The sequence below is a fragment of the Polypterus senegalus genome, chromosome 12, assembly GCF_016835505.1.
Source record: "Polypterus senegalus isolate Bchr_013 chromosome 12, ASM1683550v1, whole genome shotgun sequence".
Lineage (NCBI taxonomy): Eukaryota > Metazoa > Chordata > Cladistia > Polypteriformes > Polypteridae > Polypterus > Polypterus senegalus.
Window position 1 is genome coordinate 96297194 of NC_053165.1, and position 26154 is coordinate 96323347.

A 26154-nucleotide genomic window follows, 5' to 3' on the forward strand; every position below is an offset into this window, starting at 1 on the left:
GCAAACTTTCAACGAAACTCAGGCCCCTTCTTCAGGCAAGATGTAATGTGATTATTATTCCTACCTACGATTACAATTAATTATAATTCCTACCTTTCTGGTCTTTCTGCTGAAGTTAGAAAGACTAATTTCTTTGTCTGTTTTCAGCCAAGTGTGATTTAAGTATGTCCCCTGCAGAAATGCTATCTCTGCCATCATTTCATGAGTGAAAGCTCTAATGTTTCAGCTCACACCAACTTTACATTTGTCTTCCTCCCAATAAAATAAAATGGGTATCAAAAAAAAAAAGTTGCTTTCTCACTCTCCAACCCTAACCCACTGTCATCCCTTGAACTATGATTTCTTAAACATAATCTGCTAACTATTGTCACAAAAACGACCAAGAGACATTGGGAAGGTTTGGAGCAGCCACCCATATAATATTTTCCGGCTGCAAAATTGATTAACTAGAACAAACATATTCACACGACTGAGTCCAAAACAGAACTGATTGCTGTCTTAAGATGGCGGCTTTTTAAATAGATAGATACTTTATTAATCCCAAAGGAAAATTCACATACTCCAGCAGCAGCATACTGATAAAGAACAATATTAAATTAAAGAGTGATAACAATGCAGGTATAACAGACAATAACTTTGTATAATGTTAACGTTTACCCCACCGAGTGAAACTGAAGAGTCACATAGTGTGAGGGAGGAACGGTCTCCTCAATCTGTCAGTGGAGCAGGATGGTGACAGCAGTCTGTCTATGAAGCTGCTCCTCTGTCTGGAGATGATCCTGTTCAGTGGATGCAGTGGATTCTCCATGATTGACAGGAGTCTGCTCAGCGCCCGTCGCTCTGCCACAGATGTCAAACTGAGTGTCTACAATACAGCCTGCCTTCCTCACCAGTTTGTCCAGACGTGAGGCGTCCCTCTTCTTTATGCTGCCTCCCCAGCACACCACCGCATAGAAGAGGACACTCGCCACAACCGTCTGATAGAACATCTGCAGCATCTTATTGCAGATGTTGAAGGACGCCAGCCTTCTAATGAAGTATAGTCGGCTCTGTCTTTTTTTACACAGAGCATTAGTATTGGCAGTCCAGTCCAATTTATCATCCAGCTGCACTCCCAGATATTTATAGGTCTGCACTCTATGCACAGTCACCTCTGAAGATCACGAGGTCCATGAGGGGCCTGGGCCTCCTAAAATCCACCACCAGCTCCTTGGTTTTGCTGGTGTTCAGTTGTAGGTGGTTTGAGTCGCACCATTTAACAAAGTCCTTGATTAGGTTCCTGTACTCCTCCTCCTGCCCACTCCTGATGCAGCCCATGATAGTAGTGTTATCAGCAAACTTTTGCACGTGGCAGGACTCCGAGTTGTATTGGAAGTCCGATGTATATAAGCTGAACAGGACCAGAGAAAGTACAGTCCCCTGTGGCGCTCCTGTGCTGCTGACCACAATGTCAGACCTGCAGTTCCCGAGACACACATAATGAGGTCTGTCTTTAAGATAGTCTAAGATCCATGCTATCATGTATGAATCTACTCCCAACTCTGTCAGCTTGTCCCTAATGATCAGAGGTTGGATGGTGTTATGGAAGTAAAGGAAGTGATGTCATCAGGGCTGGAACCGGACATGATGTCATTGGCTGCCCCAGGACCGGGCAGGACTTCCTGAGAATGATCTGCAAGGAATTGAGAAAGAGAATCAGTGCACTTCACCACCCCCCGGTTAGGTGTGAAATTACGTTTATTCAAGCCCTTTAGTTGTCCGCGTGTATGACACTATACACAAATTATTTATACACAAATCAGAAATGTTGCCAAAAGCAACCTTCTACATTTCAATCAATATCTATCCCTGAAGCAATACTGGCTAAATGTGACAAACAAGACACAGGTTTCTGCGTCATACCCACAAATGTCTAGGAATTTACCACTATGTGATCTGAGAAAATGATAGGAAAATGTTTTCTCAATTAGAACGTCTGATAAAGAATGGAATTCAGCCATGCCCAGCTTTAATCTGTGTGAAACATTCCACAACAGAGCTAAAAACTGCACATTGCTCACATGATGTATTTCTTCTTTTAAGCTGTCTAAGCAGTATGCAGGACCAGACTCACACTGTGAAAGATGTCATTAAGTGCCTGCCTTGTTATGACATATGTTTAAGGAATGATCTACATTCAGACCATTTTGGGTTCAAATAAAAGCATTTTTTGAGGTAGCCTTGGATCTAATGTCATTCCCTATTCTTTGATATCAAGTAATGCCAGATGGCATAACCTTACACAATGTAAACGTTATTATAATAATCTACACTACATTGCTTACACATGGTTCATTTTGCTTAACTAGAAGATTCCAAACCCACCTTCTGGACCTCAATGAAAAAGTGAAGCCTTATTCTAACTTTAAATTGAAAAAGAAAATGAATTCTTTTTGTGAGGAGTGATCTCCGTTTATCCATATATGTTGGGAAGAACATTACATTGACTCTTTTGTCATATACTTCTCTCAGATGTACCTAAAATGCAATCTTCATTAACCTATGCAAAGCATGCTGTAATAAAGGAAAACTGTTCATCATGCACAAATATCAGAAATGAGTCTGGAACAAGACCCACATTATGAGTTGTCTTATCAAGCCCACACCTCACTCAGCTGTACGTTTTGTGTTTTAAGTTAGCTTTTATAATTAACTTTTTGTTTTAGATAGATTTTGTTAGTTAAATAGATTGTATTATTTCGAAAGTTGATTTTTTAATTTTTTTTCTTTATTTTCATGTATGTGTTTTATTTTTATGTTCTTGTCTGAGAAAGATTTAATTTTATTTTTTTAATTTCACAATTTTATTTTTGATTCCCAGTACAGTGGAACCTCGGTTTGCGAGCATAATTCGTTCTGGAAATGTGCTCGCAATCCAAAGCACTCATATAACAAAGCGAATTTCCCCATATGAAATAATGGAAACTCTGATGATTCGTTCCACAACCCAAAACTATTCATATAAAAATGATTAATACAAAATATAAAGTAAAATACATAATACAAATTAACCTGCACTTTACCTTTAAAAAGAATCATGGCTGGTGTGAGTTTCTAAACTCATGTTAGATTCCACCCAACAGGACGACACGTGGAAGAGCGTCCCAAAGCATTCGCAGTCTCCCAGCGCTGTAGCAGTTCGCCGTATAAGCGCATCCAAAAAGATCGCAGACATGCTATAAGCGCCTGTCGTCAATGGGTCATACAAGGAACATTATAAAGATCCCGCTACAATAAATAATAGCGCTGTTGCTGTTTCAAGCTGAATAAAGCTGGTGTTAAAGTACTGAGGCTTCGTGTTTTGGGGCGCAAGATGGGGACTCGCACTTCACAGCGCACACACACACAGTCACAATGCTGTAGTAAACAGTATACGCTCGTACGGATGTTGACTATATGAGTGAGGCACACAGACTCAGATGGAGAATAGGAGACGATTGCCAGAGAGAGAGAGAGAGAGATGGGCGAGTGAGATAAGGAGAGAGAGAGAGACGGGCGAGCAAGATAAGGAGAGAGAGAGATGCGCTGGGCGAGCAAGCGGGCGAGATAAGGAGAAAGAGAGAGAGACGCGCTGGGCGAGCGAGCGAGCAAGATAAGGAGAAAGAGAGAGAGACGCGCTGGGCGAGTGAGCGAGCGAGATAAGGAGAAAGAGAGAGAGACGTGCTGGGCAAGCAAGCGAGCGAGATAAAGAGAGAGAGAGACGCGCTGGGCGAGCGAACAAGCGAGATAAGGAGAGAGAGAGAGAGACGCGCTGGGCGAGCGAACGAGCGAGATAAGGAGAGAGAGAGAACCATCAGCTCAGTTGTGATCACATGACGCTCAGCAGACAAAGTGTATCCATACTACTCGTATTGCAAGACATCGCTCGTTTATCAAGTCAAAATTTATTAAAAATTTTTGCTCGTCTTGCAAAACACGCGTAAACCAAGTTACTCGTAAACCGAGGTTCCACTGTATTTAGTTAATGTGTTGCTCAGGTACACATCATGGATACTAAGGATTGCCTCATTGAATGATGTCATGAAGAAAATTCCAGAACAGTAATTTGGGTCTCACAAGTTTGAACCCTGTGGGGTGAACATATTTAGAGAAAATACATTTTTGAGTCTTGATTTTAATGGCAGAATGCCTCTAGAGGAAAATACATATTTAACTAATGATATTTGTGATGAAAAGTGTACAAAAAATACAAAAATACATTTGTGTCTTGTACGTTATGCAAAAAGGCATCAAGAAAAATATGCTCTCAAGTCAAATTCTGTGGCCGCACACCTTCATAGTAGATTCCATTTTTAAACCTGGATTTTCATGGCAGCACACATTAATAGTGAAGTGTATTTTTGAGTTTGGAGATTGCATTACAGCCACAGTGACTTTTTGAGTGGACTAAAGCCCTTCTTCTAGTCAAAAAGAACTTCTATATTTAGATTTTTGTGGTGAAAGATCTTCTTTGTCCAAATTAGAAACTTTGCTAAACAAAATCTGCCCAATTTTCCTCACCTCCTGCTTATTTCTATTCCAGAAGAGGTATTGATCAGTGTTGACTCAAGATGGTATTTCTATATATATATAAAACCATTTTAAAGTCCTTTCCTTTTAACAGTAACGTAGCTAAAGATTGTGCCACTCGGGCCGGTGCTTCAATTTGCTGCCCTCCAACATATCTGAATATGTTAACCTATTTAAATAGAAACTTAAAATGACTTATAAAGAAAAATGAATATAAATGTTGCATAGATTTATTCATATATAGAGAAACAGCAATAATTTTTCACATATTACTTATAAGCATCAACAAGACAAGAATATAGTATAGATGCACTGATAAGCCGTGTTACTAGTTATATTAGTTTAGTTTATATCAGTTTAATATAATTACGTTGTGAAAACCAGAACCTGTTTTCTGTGCAGAGCAAGAATGCATTCAGAGTGATGACAAAACGAAATTATAAACTGTAAATTAGTTGTTTAACTTCCTAAAAATTATTAGCGCTGTAATATTTATGTTTATTTTTGTTATTGCCTCATAAATTTCAACTGCTGTGTCTGATGCCATTACAGAAGGACAGTCTGAAAATTATTTTTGAAGCATTTGGGCATAAAAATCATTCATTCATTAGTGATATTTTTCTGAACCCTGATGCTTACACATGAATTGTACTGACCTTTTGCTGCCACCAAAAATCACCGCACATCTAACTACGCCACTGCCTTTTAAAGCTCCCAGAGGACAGTGGGAAAAGGATTTCTCACACAAAATTTCAGAAAAGGAGTGGAAGGCAGCCAGGCACAGAATTCACTCGAGCTCCATATGCGCAAAGCATACAATCATTCAACTTAAAATCTTTTCTATCTCGTTTGAAATTGTCCAAAATGTTTCCAGGTCAAGGTCCAAAGTACCAAATTAACATCATTTTGGACCAAAAGCTTTAAAGGCCTTTCAGACAGCCTTGGTGTCACAATTGGTTTGGTGGGCTCACAGAGGGGCTTAAAGTAAAGAAGAACAAACCAACTGTAATTGCCTTTACTTCACTTATCTTGCTCAACTGGAAGAATCCTAACTCTCCTTTGTTAAGTCAGTGGATAACTGATGTTATATACTATCTAAAATTGTAAAAAATGAAATTCTCACTTAAAGGATCTGTGCAAAACTTTTAAAAAACCTGGCAGGATCTAATCAATAACATTTTAGAATAAACACTTATCTTAAAGACTCACGGGTAGGGGTTCGATTGAATTTAGTTTTGTTAAGTTTGACTTGATTATATGGAATGTTACATACTTTTAATAAATTCAATAAAAGTTAAAAAAAAAAAAAAAAGAAAGATGTTTTTCTAACCACAGCACTCTTTGGAGTGATGAGAGCTCATCTTTAAGTCACAAGAATTTCTGTGTTTTGTTTCTGTGGCTAAAGGTCGTCTTCTGAGCGCAGCGCTTTTTGAAGTGGTGACAGCTCACATTCCAGTCACAGAGAGTTTTGTAATTTTGATTTCTCTTCATATACACGTCAGAGTTCTTTCAAGTTTGTTTTTTTTTTTTTTTTGGTGACAGCTCTTCTCATGGTTGCAGTATATTTTCAAATTTTTACCATGTGGCAGTTTGCATTTGGATCATTGTGTGGATTCAATCAGTGAACAATGGCTCTTAGAAAGTCTAACATTTGGCATTCTAATTTGGTATTCTGGTTTAGACTCTTGATCTTTCATTTCAACTTTCTTTTTTGGTTCTGTTTGTATTGTAGTATTTGGGGGATTAGCTCCTTGAATTTTTTTTTCTCAAAATGATTAGAGTTAGGGTACATTGGTGGCGCAGTGGGTAGCGCTGCTGCCTCGCAGTTAGGAGACCTGGGTTTGCTTCCCGGGTCCTCCCTATGTGGAGTTTGCACGTTGTCTGCGTGGGTTTCCTCCGGGTGCGCTGGTTTCCTCCCACAGTCCAAAGACATGCTGGTTAGGCGCATTGGCGATTCAAAATTGTCCCTAGTGTGTGCCCTGCAGTGGGCTGGCGCCCTGGCCGGAATTTGTTTCCTGTGTTGGCTAGGATTGGCTCCAGCAGACCCCCATGACCCTTTAGTTAGGATATAGCAGGTTGGATAATGGATGTTTGATTAGAGTTAAATTCTCTAGTTTAGAAAAATAAAAAATGACATGTTTGAAAAAGTTTTTAGTTTTAATTTTAGTTCTCAAGAAAAAAAACCTTTTGTTTCTGAAACAAACACACATCTCCTGGTTTACTGCTGTTAATATCGGAGCAGTGCCAGTAGTCAACCCAGGGCAGTTGGTTTGGGAAAAAGAACAGTTGGTTGGCAGCCAATCTGCAACATAAAAAAGTATATAATACAAATTTTCAAGTAATAAAATAAAACATGGAGCAATAAACCAATATAAACAAAAAGTAAATCTAACCCACAAATGATAATCTTGCCTCTAAACAAAAGATGTCTCCCCTGCACTATCCTTGGATATTTGGATGAACCTCTCTATTTTTTTTTTTTTTTCTTATGCAGAAATTTCCTGAACGACTTCACTTGTCTTTTACATACAGTGGACGTCAGAAGTTCACACACTCTTAGTGGAATTTTAGCTTTTATTGATATATATGCAGATATAACAGAAAAATCAGTTTAACTTGTTCAAAACACACAAACACTTCTCATATTCAGGCACAAAATAAAGAGGTATAATTACAAATAAAAGTGAAATACAGCATGTTGGCATATGTCTAAAAAATAATCAAATTAACAAGTATGGTTTTTAACTCACAGCTCTATTGGACCTCAACTTGGGTTGACTTGCCCATTTGGCAACATGTGGTATCTCAAGCTTTCACCCTCAATTACACATCCATTGTGCAGGAAGTGCCCGTAGATTCTCCTTCTTTCTATGTATTCATGTTATGGTGCCATTTCCCTCTATTAGATAGATAGATAGATAGATAGATAGATAGATAGATAGATAGATTTTAATCCAATTTATAGGGCATTCGGAAGCAAAAATGACTTTGCTCTTGGGAGAAATGTTCTTAAGCACCTGTTTACAGCAGATTTTTCTTGATGAGGGCTCAGGTTCCAGTACTTTCCCTTGGCTTTCTGTACTAAGCTCAATCTGATAATATAAACAAGGCTGGAGACATTGTATTTGTCCATCTCATCATCCTTATCAGCTGATGGCAGTGACAGCTCAGATTCCTTTGTGGCATGCTGCTGCATAGAGGGTGTGAGGGACGGCCACAGCTTAGAAGGACTGGGGGGAGATAGCATGCACAGGGCATTGTCTCCCATGGATCACTAGATGGCCACATACCTTATCATGGCAACTTGGAGTTTGTTGGCTCAGCCCTGTTGGTCCAGTCGGCATCACCAGGTGGCGCAGAGAGAACTTGCAAGCCGTGTTTTCTCTGGTTCCAACCTAACCCGGCAGTGCTCCTGGATTTCACCTAAAAGAACCTACCTGCCTTAACTCCGGGAACCAGAGTTGGAAGGAGGAGGACAATACTTGTGACAGTGACAGAGAAAAAGGGAAGAAGACAACGCTTTGCTATGTGCTATTTGATGTCTTGTGGTTATGGCATGGCAAACACTTCCTTTAAGAGTTTCCCAAATAAAAACTCTTTGTCTGTTGAGACTTATGTCCAAGATGGTTTGTGTTGGGAGATTGGAGAGCTGCAGCGCCCCCGGTGGCCACAAGGGATATAAAATAATTTTGATGGCAATGTATTCTACACATAACACGAGAATGTGAAGACCATTATTAAGAAGCAGAAATAATGATACCTCAAGTATTCTGTAAAAAAAAAAATATCACTCCAAAATGTATACCTATTTGAAACACTGAACCGATTTCTTAAAGAAAGAATACCCTATCCTAAAAAAAATTGCAAGAAGACATTATTAAATCCACAAAGCCACATGAAAAAAAAATTAATGGTATGATGAGACAAAGTTTTTGTCCTTAATTCTAAATGATTTGTTTTGTAAAAAGAAAACAATACAGCTCCTCACCTAAACAATGCAGAATTAACTCCCAAACAGTACAAAACTGTTAATGTCACCTTTTGGTGCTACAAAGATCACGCCACCAATTCAGGTAAGAAATTGCTTAAAAAGGAATATCAATGTCCTGAAACGGACCATTCCATACCTCCGTCCTATAAAGATCTCACAAGAGATCCCTTTACAATCTGGTTAAGACTGAACTTTTTTTCCAATGTGAGCATAATATAAAATGGCAAAATTAAAGTGTTTAAAGTACATACAGAACTATCCGAAAACAAACAAACTGCTGTAATTCAAGAGAAATGTGACTTTACAAAGTATTAGACAAAAGTGTACACACTTTTGCAAACAAGGCAATGAAAGATGTTATTTTTGCATAGTTTTCCTGAAATGATCGATTTAAACAAAAGTTCTGATTTGATTTGTCTTGATTTTAGCCTTCACAAAATCTGAAACCTCAGTAAGGATTAGGGAATGAAACTACTGTAATTCCCGGGTGAACGGGAACGGCCAAGCTCGCATATGTAGCGTGTAAAAGTGTAAAAATCAATCAAGAAATAAGACTTATAGTTGAAAATAATTAAGTGACAACGGTTTTTTGGCCCATGGTGTAGTGTGTTGCTCATTAATTCAGTCAACAACAGACCAGCAGCAGTCAGTCTCCTGGCTCCCAATAAGACTGAGCACAGTGGACTGGGAGGAGTCTGCACTTCATCAGACAACAGCTTTAAACAGCAACTTGAAATTGCAATGCGTCAGTCTGTTGCATCCGCATTATCTGTGCCAAGAAACTTGCCATCACAGAATGATGACAAGAAACTGGATGCATCAGTAAAAGCTGAAATGGCGGTATTTCAGAGCAACAACAAACACGGGTGTTGTTTAGAACAAGTGTATCAGTATCTGATGACTGTGCCGCCTACTTCAGTGGAGGCAGAGCGTGCTTTCTCAGCGACTGGCGTACTCTGCACAAAGGTGCGGTCTCGCCTGGATGACCGCACGCTTGACATGTTGTGCTTTCTACGCTCTTATTACCGCAACTAACTAGATACATGTACTTATATGACAGCATGAACTGCTTGTAGATAAGGTTAGTGTTTTATTGGTGTCAACATATTGCAGTAGTTTTATTAAAAATAAGTGTCTAAGTCGTTCTAAAACCGTTCACATGTGAGATGCCCGTGCACTGTGTCATCCCCGGGAGCCCGGGATTCCCAAATTCCCGGGAATAGATAAACCCATCCAGGAATGGATTCCCTAGTAAGCATAGTACAGTACAGACATTTGATTTCTAGTCCATGTATATGTGATCATTTATATATAACAGAGGGTATGTTCTGCATAACCAGTTCACATGCCCTTAGCAAAGCGTGTTTGGCTGGAAGAGAATTCTGTCACATACAATAAAAACGTGTCCCCATTCCCTGCATGCATAGAAATAATTAACTAGGCAAGAAACTGCTTTATCCAGCTCTTCTTGTGGGAGTACGCACAGCAGGTAATCAAATTAACACAGTTAATTCTTCAAATGGATCCAGTCACTGATTTACAAAGTTGTAGACCCAAAGCTATCACAGTTGAATGCAATTTTTAAGTGATTTAAGTGAAAATTACTCGTAATTATTGTCCCTCCTGATTTTTTTTCCAACTTGGAGTAACTTATTCTTTTTTGTACAATTAACCTCTGTTAAGGTAATAAAGAGAAAAGATCAAATGGAGATACATTGTTTCACATATTATTTGGTCACTGTTTTTTGGCACCTGATAATTACAATTTCATTCTCACATATTGTAGATTATTTCAATCAGTTTTCCAAATCCGCATATCCCTTTTGACAAAGACAGGTAATCTCTCCATTTCATTTCTGTCAATATAAGGTGACATAGCATAACAGAGGTTAATATCGCATAACAGAACACAAAACACTGCATTCTCAAACCCACCTGACCCAACCTATTTTGGCAGCACAGGTCACAAGGCAGAAAACAAATCCAGAGCAGGGTGCCAGTCCACTGCATAACCCACTGCTGCACACACAGGGCTAATTTGAAGTAGGACACTAATGAATGCATTTGGATAGTGGATCTAACAGCTTTAAGAAACCCACATAAACAATACAGCAAAAAAAAAAATTCTAGATGAAGTATTCAATGGAGTGAAAAGGGCACATATAGTAATTTGTCTACTGTGTCTATTTTAGCTCTAATTATCCTGAACTTACGCACTAACTATAAAGCTTACAGATATCCTTCTTTATCAGTGGTGACTCTCTCTCTCTCTTTGACTCACACATCCTTTACTTAAATATTCCTTACAGCTTACTTACAAAAATTAAGCAGGTTTCATTTCGAAATTCTACACGTAACAGTCATAATGGTCGACAACGTCCGCCATGTTGAACTTTCTTTTTTATGGCCCCATCTTCACGAAATTTGGTAGGCGGCTTTCCTGCGCTAACCGAAACCGATGTACGTACTTATTTCGGTGGTATGATGCCACTGTCGTCCGCCATATTGAAGTTTCCAATGTCACTAATTCTCCAACTTCCCGTGTAGGTAAAAGGCTAAAATTTGGCAGGCTGATTCCTTACAGCTTACTTACAAAAGTTAAGCAGGTTTCATTTCGAAATTCTATGCGTAACAATCATAACGGTCGACAACGTCCGCCATGTTGAACTTTCTTATTTTGGCCCCATCTTCACGAAATTTGGTAGGTGGCTTCCCTGCGCTAACCAAAACCAATGTACGTACTTATTTCGGTGGTATGATGCCACTGTCGGCCGCCATATTGAACTTTTCAATAGTCTTTGTTACTTATGGGCCCATCTTCAAGAAATTTGGTACGCGGGTTCCCAACGCTAACTGAATCCTACTTAAGTACATATATACATCCATAGCCTGCAGCTCGGTCACCGTGTGAGGCGGCTTTGGGTCCCCCATCCCAATGCCTCCCACGTTGTTGGCTGCCTGCCTATATAAGGCCGTCCGTCACTCCGGTCTCTACATTCTCTTCCTTGCTTCGCCACGGGATTCACGTCTCCCTGCTGATAACTACAGCCTTTTTATTTAATCCATGGCTTCTCCCCTGTTTTATTGTTTGTTTATTACGATTATAGTTATTGTTTAGGTATTTTAGACTTACTTTACATTGTAAAGGTACCCATTTCCTTTATCATTCCAACCGCACTCTTGATATCCGGAGGAACATTGTGTCTTATGTATTGAATGACTGGGACAGGTTCAAGGTGTGGACTGATGACGGTACAGGAGATAATTATACTATACAGGAGCACTATAAGAGTGAAATGCTTAAGCCCTTCACCTATGGTTCTGCATGTGAGTTGATGGCTGCTGCTGAATTGTTCGGTTGTCGCATTTCAAGTGTACCGAAATGGCCAAATATTTTACACCTTTTGACAACCGCCAATGCCACTTAAACATCTTAGATTCACAGGTGATGATTTTAGTAGTGGACACTTTGATGTTTATGAATGTTTAAACTCTCAAAAGCTGGATGTGAAGTTATTGATGAAACCGGTTGTGTGCTTACAATGCTTGACAGATGCAGAATGTTACTTCAACACAAGTCCTGCAAATACTGTCGTAATGGAAACAAACCATGAAACTCAAACCGATTATGACAGCAGCAATCCAAGCTGTGAGATTTGAAACAAGATTATTGTTCACATGGCCAACTGTACATTGCATGCTCAAGAGTAAGCTCAGCGCACAGCTTGGTTATATTACAACCGGAGGGCCGAACTCACAATGTGGTATACAAAGAGATCCTTAACAAATAATTTTTGGTATACTTTCCCTCAGTTTAAAAAGGTTTAACTTTCTTCTTAATAAAAATTTTAAGGCAGTACTTCGCTGCTGCGAAGCGCGGGTATTTTTCTAGTTTAATTTAAAGCTAAGTTTCCAAATATCTCATGTAATCCATCGTTAAAAGTTGTCTGGTTGTCCACTTCAACTTCATGACATGGTTGACTACTCCGCATTCCCAGATCCATTTATGTGATTTTTGTCTTGAATTCACTTTCCTTTAACTTCCCACAGTGCGCTTGTATACACATGAATAAGTAGCTAAACTAATGCTGCTCAATGAACTTCATCAATGTCTTTGTAGTCGTCCATATCCATATACAGTTTAACTTCTCATTGCTTGCCAGCGTAGTATTGTGCATGCTGGACTATCTACACATGAGCTTTGTTCTTGTTTTCTGCAGCAGTCAACAGTTGTTTCCTCTTTTCAATTTGCTTCTGCTCAATTTTTCAAGGATGTGAATATTCTCCCAATGCCAACCACTAAATTCAGGGTTTACTTTTCAATGTCACCCATTTTGCATTTAATATCATCATAACTCATATATATCACTTTACACTTGTCTACAGCAGGCATTTTCCCATTTTTGAAGATCACATGGGTCTTTTTCAGTTGTTTTTGCTGTTTCCCAGGTGTTTGTTTTCTCTTCTGTCGGGGGTCATCTGTAATGTTCATGACATAGATTAGAGAAACTACGGTGAATTACACAGATTCTTGTGAGATGCCCCTGGAAAAAAAAAAAAAAAACTACTCCTATTTTGTTATAATTTTCATCATAACTATACCTTTTTCTTGCAAAAAAACATCTGGAAAAAGCAGTGAACATTGTCGAATGGTTACTTTTATACCGTGTCACATCAACAATCATCCATCTTGACCTTTCTCAGGAGAACTGAACTACTGAATTCTAAACACGAAATTCTCGTAGTCAACAATTTATAATTAACAGAATAGAAAATGGTGTACATGTGCAACCAGTACTTGACTAACAATTGCCAAGCTCTTAATGATGAACTGTGTATTATATATTTTGGTTATTAGAGTCTGGCATTTTGTCGAGTGCGTCCCTTGTGATGAAAAAGAACACATCAGAAAACGGGAGATTTGAGAAGCCTTACAAAGTTAAATTTCAAGTAATGCTTTTATTTCCTTTTAACCATGAATACACTGCAGAATTTCCAGCCAAAACAGTCTTCAGCTTTGAAAACGCAATCATAGGAACAATAACAGAAGTTCTGACATGAAAGCAAAGGCCACCTTTAAATCCACTGAACATGCTAGCTATTCTTGGTTGTACTTGTATTATAAAAAGCTGTGTTTATGTACCTGTAAATATTTATATATGTTAAGCTACCATTCTGCTACAATTACAGCACTTTAGTTTGTCCTGCTGTCATGCACCAGGTCCATACTGCCACCATGAAATCGCATATACACCCTGCTGCAGAAAGTGCATTAAGATACTGTTTTGTCTTGGTAGAGTAATATATTACTCTGCTTTCCCCTTTTGTATTATTAATATGTAGCCTTTGTCAGAATGCCACAGATCTCACAGACTTACCACTGTTTCTAAGGTATTGTATCATATAACCTCCCCACCTTCCCTTCTACATGTATAACCTCAGGCAGTTAGGTGTAGTAAAAGACAAGCAGGAGTTAAGTTACAATTTAAACAATGTCTTATTGATAATATTCATAAATAATAACAATATGCAAAAGACATTTGAAAATTGGGAACCATACAACCTGATAAATAGTGATGTGTAGTTTCAGGCGGCACACAGACTTGTTAGTTACTTAAAATGTCTCTAGTTAAGGCATCATTTGTTTGTCAGCTTTCTTCAGAGCAGGCCGCATGCCTGTCTTAATATGGTTGCCGAGCTGTGCTCTTCATTTTGTTGTCCTTTTTAGTTTATGGTGTGAGATGGTCATTCATCAGTTTGGTAAGAGAGAGGGGGTGAGGTAAAGTAAGCAAATTTATAGGTCTTCTGTCCAAACACTAGAGCCAATAGGGCATTGTGGTACTTAAAGGCTTTTGATACAAGCCAGATCCAAACAGCCATACTTCAGACCAATGGGGGGATAGAACACCTCCACACCTGCCCCCAAAACCATATGTTAAGGTAAAGCTTGGCAGTTAAGCAGCCTGGCTTTCCTGTTGGGGTTGAGAGAGAGACTTTAGCAGAGAAACACTTACCAAACTTGTTTGAGGCACTTCCCCACAACCCAATTGTAAAATTACCCTGAAAGGGGGAAAGGGGTTCTTAAACCATCAAACCATTGCTGTTATTATCTACAATTTAACACTAATATTACATTGCTTTGTCTAAGTTACAAATTAAGACATAAAAAATATTTGCCAACTTGTATGCAAAATTTCACATCACAACAGATACACACTGACACACTCATAGACACAATGTGCACTTACTCATCATTAGGCTTTGAAATGTTAGCAGCAGGGGAAATAAGAACCCTTCTCCTTTTTACTTTTAACTGGCAAATGTGGCATAGGCACCACAGTGCAAACAACAGCAAAGGTTCAGGAGTTTATAAAAATTATTATAAAGTTAATCATAGCTAACACTGCCACAATATCACCATACTTATAAAGCTACAAGATCATCAACAAAAAAAAAAAAAAATTCAGGTTATTTTGGTTCCTATGACAAAACTACAAAATATCAATATTCTCCCTCTGTCACAATTTGAACTCGCACAATAACAAGATAAACAACTAATTATTCACGTCATTTGGTTGACAGGCCACTAGAAATCACAAAATATTTTAAAACAAAATGCACCTAGTGCCTTATATAGTATGCTGTGACCCTCTTTGTGGAGATGATTCACATTTGCAAATCTCTAAAATATTTAGGGTTGTCTTCTATCAGAGGTGATTGCAGTGAGCATATTCAGGTATTTCATCATTACATTAGGAACAAACACAACACAAGGAGATGTCTGTTACAGAACAGGTACTGACACACACATTCTCCACAGCTCAAGTCCTCGCAAACCAGGTATGAAGGTGTGAGAGTGTGTATGTGTGATATTTGTATAGGTATGTGTATAAGTGTGTGCTTGCACACTATACACCCACACACTGTCAATTGCACATCCTTTATAAATGTACTGTTCTGCAACTGCTTATAATATATGTTGTTTAATTTATGTTATTTGTATGTGTTGTTGTATTATTTTTTCAGCAGCTGCAAATCTAACATGTTTAATTCCTGTGCATTAAGTACTGGTGAATAAAAGTGATTCTGATAAATGTCCAGTAAGTATGAGTGTCCACAGAACTGGAACGCTGTCTAGAATTGATTACTAGTTTGTAGTTAATGCTGCAGAGCTAGGCACTGACTCCATAAAACTGTTTAACTCCTAACTAGTTTCAATACGGAGAAAAAGACAAAGAAAACAAGTTTCTAAATTCACTCTGCCCTACCACGGTATGGTGTCTGTGCTGTACCCTGTGTTGTCCTTCATATTTTTGACATGGACAGCACATCTGTTACACTTAAGTTTATCTGTGTTGTGTGGCGGATGGCTGGGGCTACTGGCCAGCCAGGACGCCTGGAGGATGGAAGGAAAGGGAGAGGGACAATAACTCCCTCGGGACACGAGAGTTTAGCCATCCTGGTTTGCTTTGGGGCCACGGAGCTTGGAAGTTTAACCCTGTGTGGGTCCATCGAAACCCCCAGGGGTGGCCTGGACAGTTCCGGAGACATGGACTGCAGCACTTCTGCTACACCAGAAAGTGCTGCTGGAAGATCATCCGGGTGCATTATAAGAGAGGGGCCGCCTCACTCCATTCAAGGAGCCGGGGTCAGGAGGCAGAGGACGGAGCTTGTGAAGGAGGGAGTGGAGGCGGCGAAAGAGAAGAAGGAAAGTCAAAGGAAAGTAAAAAGGAATGAGCTATTTATGGTGATTTATGCACTGTGAACTGCAAGAAACAAAGAAGAAAATAAAAAGCGTGAGTTGTGTTAGTGTGCCTCTTGTGTCTGTCTGTTTCAGGATGGGTGGCTGGCACGCCCCTGGAATTGTCACAGTCGAAGAACTGGGCACAGGACACTAACAAGGCAATCATACTTACTACACTCTGTAGCAAATCTAAAAAGGTCTTCCTGCTAACCTGCACTCAGTCTGTATTCCACAGTTAAGGTGTAATTGTGCCAGCACTATCTTATAACTATAATACTATATATTATATATATATACTGTAGATTTATTTATCTACCTGTTTATGTATTTACTTATTTAGAGAGCTTATGTACAAAGCAAAATTTCCCTCTGGGGAGAAATCTCTATATCTGTCTATCCAGACTGTTGTCATCAGGAAAAGGATCATTACATTTAAAATACGTTATCACATCATGGAGAAACTGGGTCAATCAAAGAAAGCCATAAACGGAAAGACAAAATTACACCTGTGCACTTAACAAAGACAATATTAAATGCCTTTTTTAAGTTACAGTATTATTTGTCTGTTTGTAAACTCCGCTAAATGGCATTTGGCACAGGATTCTCTGCAGCAGTGCTGACATTTGTTGTTAGTAGTATTAGTAGTAACAGTAGTAGTATCACTTGTTCTCGCTATACTAACCTTATTAAGTTATTATCATTTGTTATTTATCTGTTTCATTCTAAAAAGGAGCAAAAAATAGTACTTCTGCTTACAGTCATACCTGCCTGAATACATCTGATCTTGGAAAGGTCTTCCTCAGTTAGTGCTTGGATGGGAGACCACCTGGCAACACCAAATCCTGCAAGATTTTCATTGTCATGCCAGCAGGGGGCAATGTTTCTGTTTTTTCCACTAATAAACCTTACAAGCAACTTGGCAAGGAAGAAGAATTAAAAAAAAAAAAGTTGAAAAATAGTAAATACATAAAAGACTTTATTAATGAATATCAATTTTGTTACAACTAAAAAGTGAAAATAAAAAAAAACACTTTGTTTTAATATAGATTTGCCTTTAGTCCACTTAAAACTGAAAATACAATTTGTGGCAACTCCCTGCAAGGTGGTAATTGAATCTAGAGCCTGGGAGAGAGCTAGACAAATGCTTACTGGCAGGGGGTGGCAGCGGCGTGGAGAAGCTGGCCAGATTAAGAGACAGTGGCAGTGGCTACAATATCACAAGGTGCAAAACTGGATAACAGATCCACAGCTTTTATAATTATGCTTGGTGACCATGTAAGGTTTTGTTTGTTGTTTATTTTGGTACTTTGTCTCTCCTTTTTATAGCCATCTATAGCTATTATTTTGGCTTAATTTTTAAGGTTGCATAGTATTGTAGTGGTTACCTCTGGTACCCCAAACCTCCAAGTGCCTTAAATCAATTTCTGGCCCTTTGGTTTTCTATAGGAATGACAGCTTCATCCCACATGCTAAAGACATGCTAGGTTAATGATCAATTAAACTGGCACAATGTGAACATGCATGCAATGGACTGGTACCCAGCACTGGTTTGTGTCTTGCACCCAAGTGCTGCCAGGATAGACTGTGGCTATCTGTACTAAATACTTTAGGAATAAAGAAATTTATTTTTCATATTTTTTGATTTTTTCTTTTTGTAGAAACCTTATAAAGATGTGGTGCATTCTTTGGCCATATACAGTACAAACACAGACACAATCTGTCAAAATAATAGATTTTAAATGAACAATCAGCTATCAATGTCTATAGTATGTGTCAAAAAACATTACTTATATAACGCCTGAGAATAATTGGTTAAAGTTGTAGACTAAAACAAAAAAGTTTGAGTTAGCCTAAAGCAGGCATGTGCAACCTTGACAGGACTATGGGCCGGATTAGAAAGTAGAAAGATTACGCGGGCTGGAGTACTTCAGGATATATATGTATTTCTGAAAATCGAAAATGTAAGAAGGCCAAAAAAAAAAACCAACAAATATTTATTAATATATTATTTAATAAAAACTGTTTATTAATGCGACGATTGAGATTGCATGGTGGACACAAGCTTATCAATATTAGGAGATATTGTGGACGTGGAAACTCGCAACGTGTTTTCTAGGTGTTCATCAGTAATTCGTGTCCTGGTTTTGGATTTTACGAAGTTCATCCTTGAAAAAAGTTGCTCGCATTTATAGGTGCTGTCAAATAGAGTCATTCTTTTCTGAGCAAAAGCTGTCAGCTTTGGAAACTTGTCACGTGGGAAATAGTTTTTATAAAAGTCAAGTAATTCAATATCATTGAATTTTGATTTCAGGACAAGGTTCTCTTGTAGTTCAATTAATTCCATTTGCAATGAAAGTGGAGCTAGTTCGACATCAACATCAAATGGACAAGAGAAAATTTGCAAGTTTGCTTCTTGATTTTTAAAATCACAGAACCTAGTGTTGAATTCTCCACTCAATGAATTTTATTCATTCAAACGATTCACAATCAAAATCTTTGTGGTTCGCAAGTGTGGGAAAATGATAAGTATTGCCTTCCTTTAATTGGCTTTCCCAGAGTCGAAGCTTATTTTGAAATGATTTTATGTGTCCATAAAGCTCATGAATCATTTGTCCCTGAGTTTGTAATTTAGCATTAAGTTCATTTAGATGTGTTGTTAGGTCGACAAGAAATGCAAGATCACACAGCCAGGGTTTGTTTTCTAGCTCAGGAATAGGTTTTCCTTTCATGTCCATGAAAAGAGATACCTCATTTCTCAAATCATAAAAACATTTCAACATTTTTCTCTTGCTAAGCCAACGCACTTCACAATAAAATGTAAGATCTTCATGGTCAGAAAGAACGTCAGCCAGAAATTCTTGAAATTGGCGGTGATTTAGCGCCCTGGATTTAATGAAGTTTATACATGCAGTTATTGTGCCCATCACATGTGCAAATTTAACTGATTTTGCACATAAGTTTTGCTGGTGTATAATGCAATGCAATACCGACAAATCTTCGGTATTGATTTTGTTACTTGACAATTCGGTTTTTATTTGGGCAACAGCTCTGATGTTTGGTCCAATCATCGATGGAGCTCCATCGGTGGATATTCTGCATAACTTTTCCCACTTTAAATCAAATACAGTAAAAACAGTTTTTACTTCCTGGAAAATGTCTTCACCCCTTGTTGTATTCTTCATTGGTTGGAGAGCAAGCAATTCTTCCGTAAAATTGAAGCTAGCGTCAACTCCGTGAATAAATATAGCCAATTGAGCGGTATCGTTGGAGTCTGTACTCTCATCAAGAGCAATGGAAAATGCTTCAAATTTTGATGCAATATTTTTAATGCTTAATTTTATGTCACTGGCCATTTCGTCGATTCGTCGGGTTATTGTCCAACGAGAAAGACTTATCTTTTCCATTTCATGGCTTTTCTCTGGACACAGAACTTTCATGACTGCAGTAAGACATTCCTTGACAAAATCGCCTTCAGAATATGGTTTTGAGTGCTTCGCAATTTTTTCGCTGACAATAAAACTTGCACAAACAATATTGTCAGCTACATCAGTATTTTTGCGTAATAACATTTGCTGTGCCGATACACATTTTTTCAAATTTTGTATCTTGTCTGTTCTTAGTTTACCTTTGTAACTGTTGTAATTAGCGTGTTTTGTATTGTAGTGTCTTTTTAAATTGTATTCCTTTAAAACTGAAATAGTTTCCAGGCATATCAAATAAAGAGGTTTTTCTTTCTGCATTATAAAAAAATAATCATCAGTCCATTTCTCTTGAAATGTACGACTCTCCGCGTCCACTTTTCTCTTCTTTGTTGAAGCCATCTTAATTAGGGTTTGATCAAAAATTCACAAGTACAGTATTTGAAAGTATTGAAATGTAGGCCGATATAGCGTGAAACTCGAAACAACATGCAGATAGGTACAGCACTAGCAAAAACCATGTAAAGACTGTGCTATGCTACGCACGACAGCAGAGCAGAGAGATGCAGCAGAGTCAACGACTACGTGACTACGAGCTCTTGCACACTTTAAACATGCGACAGTTACGGACGTGCCGTAAAAGTGGGGGAAGCACAATATAAAGTACTTCAGAAAGCACTGGCCGCATCATACTATCAAAAATAATCCAACAATACCACAAGAACAAACAGGCATCACAAAGAGGGTTAACGGGCCAGATTCAATATTTGGAAAAGTCGTCGCAGGCCGTATAAAATCAGTACGCGGGCCGGATTCGGCCCACGGGCCGTAGGTTGCACATGCCTGGCCTAAAGCCACCCAAATTTGGGGTGTTTATAAAAATACAGATAGGTAGAACCTGGTAAGGAAGAATGCATAACAACCAAGAATAGTTGCATCAAATGTTTGAAATATTAAAAATGTATTCTTCAAATGAAATGTTTAAAGTCTAAATATTCTTGCTTGTAATAGAAATTTGTCATTTTTCACGCTCTCATAGAGGTCCATAAAGGGCTAGATCCTTAATAAAGGATCACAAATCAAAAACAACATCATATTCAGAATCACTGACCTTCAAATAGTCTAAAACGATACCCCACATGCTTATTTTTGAAAGTTTTCATTTTTAACCTTTTGGGAATCTTTCTTAGAGGGCTAGGACCACCAGTAAAAAATCAAATATCAAATATATTATCATATTTGTGATCAACAATCTTGAAATAGCATAAAACAACACTCCACACTGGCATGCCTGTATAACTGATCCCCATTTTTTGAAGTTTAGTGAAAAGGAGTAACTTTGAAGCCCTAGGGTCAGTTCATGTGGTATGCACAACTTCAAGTCCTTCTGATCATTTTTGCTGAAGACAGTTATATTTTTACTCTGTATGAACTGAAATTATTAAATATGTCACTCACTTTGCAGAAAAACAATCAGAAACATGCCTTGAGAGTCCATACATTCACTGTCTCATGTAACGTAACAGAATAGACTACTACGCGTGTGCAAAGCGAGTGCATACACGTGCACGGTCAGCTGTCTAAAATGAGTGAGCAAACAGCTCCAGGGAATTAAACAGCCTCGCAATCTACATCATTAGATTTAATTGAAAGATGTGGATCATCCTCACTCACGTAGAGGTGGTTTGGGTTTGAAAAGACTGATGTTGCTTAAAAGATGGGAATCTGCAAACTATATCAGAAAACATTTACCGTTGAAGACAGCTTGACAACTAACACGTGTCACCATCTGCAAAGTGAAATTGATCCATTATGGAGCCCTGTAGGTGTCAGGCAAAAAAAAAAATCCGTTTAAGCAAATTATTAATCCGTTTCTAACAAATTACATAATTCATTCAGATTATTTTTAGCATACGCCTATTGGTGTGGTTTTTATTTTGCAATCCATCTTGGCTTCCAGGGTGGAAAACACAAAAAGTACATTTCCCCAAAAGGTACCCGTGCAGCCCTTCTGAGAGGACTTTCAGCACTGGAAGAAATGTTGTAACATGTAACTGTGCTGCTCTGGTGATTCTGTCACACAACTTGAAGTTTCCTCGTAGAATTTTATAATTGTTTATTGGACAGAACTTAGTTAGTAATTTGTTTAAAAATGTTATAGGTTTGGGTTTTTTTTGTAACTTTGTGCGAATTATGACAGAATTTGTTTACAAATGCTATAGTTTTTTTTTGTGTAGTGTTTGGAATTTTACACAATAGTGAGGTATGTTAGATTTGTGTTCTTGCTTGAATGCTGCACAATTCACCAATTCACAGTTCGCAGAGCAGTTTATATTTATCCACACTGTAATGTTCCTGCCTTGTAGTTCGTTTATGATTACTATTTTATTCCCTTTGGATTCATATCTTGTTTACATTAAAGGGAATTGTCCGTTTAAAATGCTCTCACTATAATGCTTTTATTGGTTTTAGTGCAAGTTTTTGTGTAAGACCTGTAGGCCACTTTGAAATGGTTTACTTGAACTGCTTGATCTCAGGAATACTTTAGTGATTTTATTATTTTTGTGTTATTTTACTTCAGTTTTATGTAAATAAATAAGACCTGTTTTTCTTAACTGTTGTTTCCATTAATCCCATTAGTAAAGTACAATTAATGTCCTATTATCAAGACCAAACTAGATCAATAAGACTTTTGCAAACACATTTTTAAAGGATGCAATATATTGTCTAATTATCGCTATCATCAAAGTCCCAGAAAATACTGAGATATAATTTTTTTTCAGTATCACACAACCCTAGTGTAGAGGGTCAAAAATAGAGAGGAACCCCAAAAAGCTCCACACAGGCCCGCACCTAGGAAATTGTGGGCCCCAGGCAGCTGACAGAGTTCTGGCCCCTTTCGTGTTTCAAATATGTGCGTATATTTTAAAACGCCACTTAAAGGGCGGGCCCCTATCTAGCTTGGGCCCCTGACAAGTGTCATGGTTGCCCCCCCCCCAGGTGTGGGCCTGCTCCACATCTTGCATAACCAGACATCATGACAAGTCAAACAGTGTATCGTATAGAGGGGTGTTCTCATACCAGGAAGGCAGAAGGCACTTGAAGAAAAAAAAAGTGATTTGAAAGCATCCATAAGTAATTCTTATGAACACAATAAAATAAAGAGGTACTCAGATTTAGAGGATCAATCAGCTGATTGATAGAAAATCTATCTGAGGTTAAATCCAGGCAGTTGCTAAATCTCACTAATGGCTATGATTTAAGATACATTTACACTTGTTAATGAATAAGTAATTCCTATGAACACAAAAAGGAATAAAACAATTGCATTTCATATAATCTGTAGCACTAGGTTGTTGTACCGTGTTAGCCATTATGAATGTAGAGAAAAGCCAAGCAAAATGACACCTTTTATTGGCTAACTAAAAAGATTACAATATGCAAGCTTTCGAGGCAACTCAGGGCCCTTCTTCTTGATTACATCTTGCCTGAAGAAGGGGCCTGAGTTGCCTCGAAAGCTTGCATATTGTAATCTTTTTAGTTAGCCAATAAAAGGTGTCATTTTGCTTGGCTCTTCTATATAAACTGTAGTAAAGAATAACACTCTTAAAAAATGCCTTTTATTAAGATCTGTATTTTAAAAGTTCTATACAAACTATTTACCAAAGAAGTCAAAACATACCTGACAAACATTGCTATTAAGAAACTTAAATATTTGACAAAAGGTTTGGAAAGTATCAGACATTTGCTATTAATGCATGCTTGTATTTAACAGTAAAAGATTTCATCAGAGGGTTCATTAGCAACTTTTTTTTTTAATTAAAAATTTTTTTTTTCAGGAAAAAAGTTTTTGAAGACATTCAGCGTTTGCTCAACCCTGGAGACAATATTGACAAAGTTGTATTCGATTTAGAAACTCCCAGGTAAAGTGAATTATATGTAGGTTTTCTTTATGTCTATTTGAATGTATTACAACAGTTATGAAAAAACAGTTATGAAATAAACACATACCCACAGACATATGTACTGCGTATGTATATAAATACTGTATATTGTAAAGTAAACACAGGGACACTGTCAAAGGTTTGGGGAAACTCCCCATATAATGCTGCACACAGAGAAATTGACATCTTTACAGACTGAGTTCAGAAAGGAAGTGTCCCAACAGAAAATGAGGGTGGTATATATAGGTGGGTCTGCAGGAAGTGATGTGTAGGAAGAGGCGTGACCAGTAGGCTTTAAACCAGAAGTGATGTGTAGGAATAGGCGTGATCTTGAGGGTTGGAACTGGAAGTGATGTTATAGGGTGGTTTCTTAACTTCTGCCAGGAGAAAGGAAAGAAGAGTTAGAGGGCAGTACCAACCCCCTGTTCGGCAGGAAATAACATTTTTTGAGCCCATAAATTGTCTCCCAAGCGCAAGTGTGTGACTATATATATATATATATATATTTATATATATTGTGACAGATAGGGGGCGCTATCGTCCACTTGAACCTCCAGACCAGATGCCAGACACCAGATAAAAGCCCAATAATTTGTTTTATTAACACAATAATGTACACAAAGCACCCTCCACTCCACAATACTCATAAATAATAAATCAATATCCAATAATACACAATTTTTCACTCTCCCAGACACGTTGTCCCCTGCCAGCCGACTCAGCTCAACCCTGGGATCTCCCATAGTCCTTTTTATCGTCCGTGACCCGGAAGAGTTTCTCTCTCTGTCTATGTACCTGGTAACACTTCCGGGTCAGATAAATACTCCTTCAACCCGGAAGCACGTCATTTCCTCTGTCCATGTGACTAGGAGGCACTAGGATGGGAAAACCATCGTTGTTCCTCCCTGAAGCGCCTTCTAGTGGCCCCAGTGGTATCCAGCAGGACTGTGGATAAAAACTCCATTGTCTATAATTCCCTGATGGCATTCAGGGCACCTCCATGCTGCAGGGCGGCCTCCACCTGGCGGCCTGGGGGTATTGGCCGGCCATACATCACTATATATAGGAAACTCAAGGATTGTATCTCTGATAAGGATATGAACAAAACTGGAGTCCTGTCTCCTTTTCTCTTCATTCTGTGTACCTCAAACTATAAATACATTGTATAACACTAGGCCATGTCGCCTGCAGAAATTTTCAGATGATTCTAAACTTATAGGGTGTATTGGTAAAGGGGATGAGAGAAAGTATAGGATTTATAAGGGGAACTTTGTTTTTTGGTGCAAAGATAATTGTCTGCTTGTTAACATCAGCAAAACCAAGGAACTAGTTATCGACTTTTGCCGTGCTAAACACCCTCTATGTCTGGTCACTATTTAGAAAGTGGATGTAGAGGTAGTCCACTCCTGCAGGTACTTGGGTGTCCAGATTAATGACAGGTTCGACTGGTCTTTGAACATAGAGGAACTATATAAGAAAGGGCAGAGCAGGCTCTTCTTCCTTAGGAGACTACATTTCTTTAATGTGGGAAGTGACATCCTTCACATCTTCTACAACTCTTTGATGGCCAGTGCAATTTTCTACAATGTAGTGTGTTGGGCTTCTAACATCACTTCAAAAGAGGCCATCCATATCATCAAGCTAATTAAACAGACAGGATCAGTTATGGGACATGCTCTGGACCCCCTGTAATTAGTAGCAAAGGAGAAAATTAATACACAACTGAGTGTCATTATAGACGATGTCGCACATCCTCTCTCTGACACACTAACATGGAGGACTTCCAGCCAATGAATTATTCAGAAGAAGTGTGTTAAGAAACTCTACTGGGGCTAATTTATACCAACAACAATACGCCTGCATAATGCCTCACTGAGACTGTGACAGCCAAGTCAGACGTTTAGCTTCTATATATATGTTTATTTATGTACTGTGGTGGACAGCCGGGGTCCATGAACGGCCAGGACGCCCCTTCATTATATACTCAGGGGGAGCAGCCATGGACTGTGCAATACCTCCCCCTGGACGCTAGATGGCCACCCCACTGGGTTGGAGTGGTGCCTCAGTTTCCCACAGGGCTCCATGGGAATTGGAGTTGGGTGCAGCCCTGTTGGGTCCCTCAGGCACTGCCAGGGGGTGCTGCAGCTGGAATTCCTGAGCCCTTATGGGCAGTGTTTTCACCACACCAGGAAGTGCAGCCGGAAGTCGGCAATCAAGCACCTGGAGTACTTCCAGGTGGACTATAAAAGGGGCCAGCAGCCACCACTCCGGGAGCCAGAGTCAGGAGGAGGAGGACAAGGTTGCCTGAGAGGAGTGGTGGAGGAAGAAAAAGAGTGCTTTGCGGTGTGTTTGTGCACTTGGGACTGTGTTGTGCCGGTGGGAATTATGGGGAAGACATTCCCCACAGGTGAAGAAAAATAAAAAGTTTATTTATTTTCCATGTGCCTCCGTGTCCATCTGTGTCTGGTCAGGCACCCATATAGCACCTTTTGTTACAGTACCTATTTC

At 38.7% G+C, this 26154-nt stretch overlaps 1 protein-coding gene across 3 annotated transcripts in view; it reads left to right on the forward strand.

Moving 5' to 3' along the window:
* The window catches only part of LOC120541399 (cytosolic carboxypeptidase 4), a 917845-nt gene that overhangs the window by 425490 nt on the left and 466201 nt on the right, over nt 1–26154 (forward strand). For all 3 annotated transcript variants that reach the window (XM_039772988.1, XM_039772990.1, XM_039772989.1), the window contains one exon: nt 23542–23625. In XM_039772988.1, the coding sequence (XP_039628922.1) occupies nt 23542–23625 (84 nt within the window). The remainder of the gene's footprint in view (nt 1–23541; nt 23626–26154) is intronic.